This window comes from Sardina pilchardus, chromosome 9 (genome assembly GCF_963854185.1).
Source record: "Sardina pilchardus chromosome 9, fSarPil1.1, whole genome shotgun sequence".
In the NCBI taxonomy this organism is placed as follows: Eukaryota; Metazoa; Chordata; class Actinopteri; order Clupeiformes; family Clupeidae; genus Sardina; species Sardina pilchardus.
The window spans coordinates 27,763,774-27,771,273 of NC_085002.1; the positions used below are offsets into that span (position 1 = coordinate 27,763,774).

Sequence of the window (7,500 nt, forward strand, 5' to 3'; positions counted from 1 at the left end):
TAAACATGTTGAATGCTTTGAGAGAGCTTGCGACGACTTGCAACTCCGTGCAACTAATTCACACCACTGCAACTCAATTTCGTCGCATCAGGAATCTTTGGTGTAAATCGGGCTTTAGCTTCCTCATGGTGGGGATAGGGATGGGTGTGGGGCTGTTCTATTACCCTGTAGAGGAAGCTGTTCTCTTACCCTGTAGAGGAAGCTGTACTCTTACCCTCCTCAGGGTGGGGATGGGGTGGAGTGGGGAGGTGGGGGTTCTCTTACCCTGAGGTGGCGGCGGCGGCTGTTGACGTTGAGGGCTTCTGCTCGGCGGAGGGGTTCTCCTGGTCGTGGTGCACTTTGGGCGAGGACGGGGCGGACGACTCCGGTGTGGCGATCTCCTCGATGTCGGCGTAAGAGGCGGACAGCTTGGAGCCCTTCTTGCTGAAGGCCTTGTTGAAGGAGCTCCGCAGCTGTGCACAGACACAGGGGGGGGGAAGCTAAACAAACAGCGCAATACCAACCGCACAGCATATCTGCTGCATCAGGCCAGGCGGGAGCGGCCGCCATTGTGTCTCCTTCAGAGGAGGAAATGAGAAGCGGCTCGCTGCGATCGCTGTGGTGATAATGGTGATTAGATCGGGGCCAAGAAGGGATGAGACCTCCAACCTGAGGCTAATAGCACACATACACACACACACACACACACACGTACACACACACACACACACACACACACACACACACACACGTACACACACACACACACACACACACACACACACACACACACACACACACACACACACACGTACACCATCATGATAGCAAAGCTCCCTCCAACTTGAGGCTAATAGGGAGACTTCACTGCGTCGAGTGGAGGGGCCGACAGGGGAGATGGATGCAATTAACCTGCCTGATATCAAAGCTGTCTGTGTGAATGGATTCTGCACGCACATGCACACGCACACGCACACGCACACGCACACACGCACACACACACAGCTGTATGCAGTCAGATATCGCAGGCACTGTCTCACTGCGGTATGTGGGTGGTGTGTGTGTTAGCGCGTGTGTCTGTGAGGGGTTCAGTCTCATGTGGCTGCAGTGCTGCAGTTAAACGAGTGCAACTGTTGACCTTGAGAAGGTCACTTCCTCTGCAGCATTCTCTGAGAAACTTTGAGCTTCTCTCTGCACAGAACGTGCGATCGTGGCTTTGTTTCAGACTTGGCTATCGCGTCAGCAGCAATGGGAAATTTTACTGGTTAATTCTAAAGTGCATATTCAATTTATGGCAGTTATAAAATGAGAAGAGAGATCTTTTCTTGCAGGCGTGTAAGAAACACAATATGAAGTGTTATCAACAACACATACTGTAGATGTTATGATGTGAGCCACATACTGTACAGTAACATGCCAAAGACAATGAGACATAGAGGAGAGGGGATGGAGGAAGGGAGGGAGAGAGGGATAGAGTGAGAGAGACAGCGAGAGGGAGAGAGTGAGAGAGAGAGCGTGAGAGAGAGTGAGATAGAAAAAGAGAGAAAGAGAGTGAGAGAGAGAGAAAGAGAGAGAGATAGTGATTGAGATAGTGAGACAGAGAGAGAGAAAGAGAGAGGGAGAGAGAGAAAAAGAGAGAGATAGTGATTGAGATAGTGAGACAGAGAGAGAGAGAGAGAGAGAGAGAGAGAGAGAGAGAGAGAGAGAGACTGGTATGTTCCAGATGGGACAATCCGGACTGTTGTGGATGACGACACAATGGACACAAGAGAAGCTTCAGAAGACTGGTCTCATTACAGTAAACGAGCGCCTCTCTTCCATACGATTGTCATGTGCGGTGCAGAGTGCAGACCCACCAGAACCAGAACCAGAACGCCTTGAGGATGCTCTGCAAAGCCCAATGACAGCAGCTCTGTGCTGCGGCGCTGCCGAGAGTCTGGAGAGCTGCTGATCTGGGGCCTGGTGAGTGTGTGTGTGTGTGTGTGTGTGTGTGTGTGTGTGTGTGTGTGAGCTACAGATCTGGGGCCTGGTGAGAGTTTGGAGAGCTGCTGATCTGAGGCCTGTGTGCGGGCAGCTGGGATTAATTCTGCCACCTGGCTGCGGTTCAGCTGTGTAGTCTCTGTTATCTGCCACGCACATGACACAGAGCTGAACTAAACCGCATTGAACAAGAGGGCGACGAGGAATGACTCATCGGTGCAAGTGTGTGCGTGTGTGTGTGTGTGTGTGTGTGTGTGTGTAGGATAGAGAGATAGAGAGGACTGCAGAAGGTCATTGAAACCACAAACACAACTGAAAAGCAGCTTATATTATGCTGTGATAGACAATAATGCAGTGTGTGTGTGTGTGTGTGTGTGTGCGTGTGTGTGTGTGTGTGTGTGTGTGTGTGTGTGTTGAGAAGATGCATGCAGGAGGAGCGGAAAAGGCTCTCAGAGAATGGACTCACCTCATACACCTTAGGGAAAGAGCAGGGAGGCATGGGGGAGAGATAAGAGGCATACTCAATCTACAAGCACACAAGGCAATCCCACATCTACAATCTACAAGCACACAAGACAATCCCACATCTACACACACGCACGCACGCACGCACGCACGCACGCACGCACGCACGCGCACGCACACACACACACACACACACACACACACACACACACACACACACTACAGCACACCCACCAGTAAGCAGGGGTAAGCAGTATACAGGCATTCACAGCAGCATTGCTAGAATGCACTAAGCCAAAGCCAGATAACCATGACAACAGCTGAGGCTGGAATGCATCAGCTGGGATGGTCAGAAGGAAGGGTCCAATCAGGGTCAGAACAGGACCAGATACAGAAGGGTCGAGAACCATTCAGTACCGGATAAGAGCCAGATCAAGACCAGATCAAGACCAGATCAGTATTAGATCAGGACTTGATCAAGAGCAGAAAAGTTAGCTATTTGAGGGAGAGTACACAAAACCATCACAAGGCCTTTGGCTCCTTGGGAGAGGACACGATAGGAATCGTACAGGAAAGGAGTCTGTACTGTATGTATGTACTGTACTCTGTGACTTGGCTTGGGTGGCTTTTTGTTTTTGTTTTTGTTTTTGGCTTTAGATTGTAGTATGTTTAACCAATGTGGAATTTTAAGTGTATCTTAAGCATATAAAGTGTTCTTCCATAGTGTGTGCGTGTGTGTGTGTGTGTGTGTGTGTGTGTGTGTGTGTGTGTGTGTGTGTGTGTGTGTTTGTTTGTGAGTGGCTCTGTGTGTGTGTGTGTGTGTGTGTGTGTGTGTGTGTGTGTGTGTTTGTTTGTGAGTGGCTCTGTGTGTGTGTGTGTGTGTGTGTGTGTGTGTGTGTGTGTGTGTGTGTGTGTGTGTGGTCCTCACCCAGCTCTTCTTCTTCTTCTTCTTGGGGTCCTGTTCCTTCAGGCTGCCCACGCTGGAGTGACTGGTGATGCTGTTCAGACTGGAGATGCTCTCTGAGGAGTTCTGCCTGTTAATCCTCAGCTCTGTGTGTGTGTGTGTGTGTGTGTGAGAGAGAGAGAGAGAGAGAGAGAGAGAGAGAGAGAGAGAGAGAGAGAGAGTGTGAAGAGACACACTATTCATCATACAATACACATGTAAGGTGCCTCTCATGCAGCGTTTATACGTCCTCCCTCGCTCCTCGGGCCTCGATCCTCACTAATCTACATAAAGAATGATGGGGCGAAAACAGTGGGATAGTCTATCCCTTCTTCTATCTTTCTTTATGTAGATCAGTGAGGATCGAGGCCCGAGGAGCGAGGGAGGACGTATAAACACTGCATGAGAGGCACCCATAGTCTCTCTCACTAAACCTGCATCTCAAGTGATACTGTGTTGTTCTAGCTGCTTCAGTGTTAGATCACCTCTGGCCTCGTGCCGACGGCTCATCACTAGTGTGATACTGCTCAAGTGAAGTTCAGTATATAAATACCTAGCCCACTACTGCTCATGTAAAGTTTGGTATAAATACCTAACCCACCCCCACTAACGTGATACTGCTCAAGTAAAGTTTAGTATATACTGTACAGTAATTACCTAGCCCACCCCCCACTAGTGTGATACAGCTCAAGTAAAGTTTAGTATATACTGTACAGTAATTACCTAGCCCACCCCCCACTAGTGTGATACAGCTCAAGTAAAGTTTAGTATATACTGTACAGTAATTACCTAGCCCACCCCCCACTAGTGTGATACAGCTCAAGTAAAGTTTAGTATATACTGTACAGTAATTACCTAGCCCACCCCCCACTAGTGTGATACTGCTCAAGTAAAGTCTAGTATATACTGTACAGTAATTACCTAGCCCACCCCCCACTAGTGTGATACAGCTCAAGTAAAGTTTGGTATAAATACCTAGCCCACCCGCACTGATGTGATACTGCTTAAAGTAAAGTTTAGGATTTGGATTAAGGTATGAGAACTGTGCATCAGCGTATCACTGTCATTGATCACACTGTGGTACTTACTATTCTATTTGCTATGTAATACACATTTTTAGATATATACTGTAGTACATCCGGTAACACTTTATTTGAAGGGGTCTACATAAGGGTGACATGTAAGAATGGCACATGGCACATGTCATGCATCTCAATGACACATTATAGATGTACAGTACAGTATACAGTATGACTGCTGTCATGCGTCATTCGTTTTTTTGAACGTTTTTGACAGTTTACAGTAGTTGCGTTTTTTGACATTCCAAAAACCGAATAACACATTATGACAACATTCTTATGATGGTTACATGTAACCCATGTAACTTCAAATAATGTGTTACCGTATATGCCCATGTAAGGTAACGTATGCGGAGCTGCTGGGTGATGTGTCTCACCTTTGGGTGCGGCCTCTGGCGGGCTCAGAGCGCCATGGATGATGGTCTGGGCCTCAGTGTTCTTGCACTTCAGAACGTCAATGGTCTCCTTTAGATCCGTCAGCTCTGAGTCCTGAGGTAACACACACACATACACACACACACACAATGAGCCCTACTCGCTGGTCGCATTAGTAAAAAAAACCCACACTTACTGTACACACATACATTGTCTCAAACACACACACACATCACTGATACTCAACTACTGCTCTACAAATAGACTCGCCTCCTCAAAGACACACACTGTGCCTCTCCCATAACTAGACACACCACCAACAACACAACCCATACAATCCTGCAGGGCCTGCGGCCCTAGTGAGAGCCAACAGCTCCTATGCTGGAGAGATTCACACACACACACACACACACACACACACAGATACTCTACTACTGCAACACAGCCCATAATCCTGCTGTGGCCCTAGTGAGAGTCAACAGCTCCTACGCTGGATAGATTCCAACGGTGCGTCCTGCGTCTGGAGCCCCTGTTGAGTGGGCGTGTTTCCGGATGCTTCCACACTCCACACTCCGAATGGGATCCTCGTGTCTCAGATGTTTGACAGATAGCGCTAAATGACTGCTGAGAGTATGACATCACCATCGATTTAAACTCTGACCCCCTCGATCCCCCCAAGCGTGCGTCCACCTTTCTGCACATCCTTCAAGACACACACACACAGACACACACACATGTTCTCACCCCTTTAGACACGCACATATCAACACCTCAACCACACATTCCCACAATTCATCAGACATTGATAGGCTTTCTAACAACGACATTCTCCTGACATCCAGTAGAATACAGATATTCACTCAACCACTAAACACTGTGTCAGCACGGCTAAAATAGAAAAGGAAAGCGCCGAGCACATCAACTTCATTATACTTTTGTTCACTATGAGGCCATTAACATTCTCACACAACTACACGGCCTTAAAGATTCTTACCTACAGTACACTCAGACACACACTGCACACAAGAGTGTGAATAATTGCTTTATCAAATCAGAAGAAATCTGAAGCCATTGTGATATTACCCACAATCTTACCTTCCTTCATACTTAAACTGTGCAAGCTGACCAATGTACAGTACTGTATCAGAAGCTGACCAATCAAACATACTGTATGTCAATAGTATCTAAATAGAAAGAGTTTGCATTGTGTATGTGAGTGTGTGTGTGTGTGTGTGTGTGTGTGTCTGTGTGTGTCTGTGTGTGTGTGTGTGTGTGTGTGTGTGTGTGTGTGTGTGTGTGTGTGTGGTGATTGACACTACCTTCTGGTCAGAGGTGACAGAGAGGCTATTCAGGCGGGAGGTCATCAGAGCCAGGCTCTGCTCGAACGCAGCTACCAAATTTGCCTAAAAGGAAACACACAGACATACACACACACACACACACACACACACACACACACACACACACACACACAGAACCCACACCCATACACACACAAGTCAAAAGTTAGTCCTGGACATTCCTACAGGATACACACCAATGGCAGGTCACTTGCAGGCGTTGGACACCGCTCAGTTTGGACTGGGGAAGGGGGGAAGGGGGGATGTCATGAACGAGTGGATGAACGAGTGGAACAGAGGGATGAAGGGAGGAAGAGGGGTGTGGGAAATGGAGGGATCATGGGAAGGGTCACTGAGGGGGTTCTGGAAGAACAGAAACACACACATAAGGAGGGGTCAGTTCGGGTCAGTTCGGGTCGCGTTAGATCAGGTCAGAGTTTGGCCGTCCAGACCTGAAGGAATCAGGAGTCAAGAGAACACTCTCCAACATGCCATGTACCTGACACATACGCATGTATGAGACTTGGATGAACCCAAACCTGGCGTACAGTAAGGGCGTACTCACACTGGGCACCATTCACTTGTACCGTGCCGGAGTACGGCTCTCTCCCGTTCTTGTACCGTGCCGGAATACGGTTCTCTCCCGTTCTTGTACCGTGCCGGAGTACGCTTCTCTCCCGCTCTTGATCCGCACTCACAGTGCATACTATCAAACTGTGCCCAGCCACGGTTGAGCTGGCGTGCTCTAGAATCTTCGCATTGGCGCGATCATAAGCCCAACCGTACCGTACCCCGGGCACAGATAAACACACCGAGCCCGACTACAGCACGGCGCGATCACACTGGTCAAATCAACCGGACTTTGAGGGTCAAATGTACTCAGGTACGATACGGCTGGCATAGTGTGAGTACGCCCCCTAAATGAATATGAACGTGTTGTTTCAGCCTGCATCCTGTACAGTATGTGTGTGTGTTTATGTATGTGTTTTAGGAATGTGTATTGTCCGCCGACATCATCACTGTGCGACAACGAGGTCTGGCCTGCTGTGGGAGCAAAGCGGTGAGTGAGGAGGGGGAGGAGGAGAAGGAGGAGGAGGAGGAGGAGGAGGAGGAGGAAGATGGTGAGGACTGGGGGAGGTCATGCAGACAGTGGTGGTAGTGGAGGCAGGCTGGGAGCAGCAGTCCTACAAACCTGGCCAAGCTGCTACCACCCGTAGCCAACAGTGGGCCAGAGGTGGGCCAGAGGGGGGCCGGAGGTGGGCCGCGACCGGCAACCACCACCAGGGGGCGGCAGAGGCAGCAGCCGAGCATCCAGAGAGGGAGAGAGGGACAGTGGCGT

At 49.2% G+C, this 7,500-nt stretch overlaps 1 protein-coding gene across 1 annotated transcript in view; it reads right to left on the bottom strand.

The window, feature by feature from the left end:
• The window catches only part of nav1b (neuron navigator 1b), a 66,914-nt gene that overhangs the window by 22,165 nt on the left and 37,249 nt on the right, over positions 1-7,500 (bottom strand). The window contains 4 exon segments of the mRNA XM_062544530.1: positions 265-452; positions 3,353-3,474; positions 4,824-4,935; positions 6,141-6,224. Coding sequence (XP_062400514.1) covers positions 265-452; positions 3,353-3,474; positions 4,824-4,935; positions 6,141-6,224 — 506 coding nt within the window.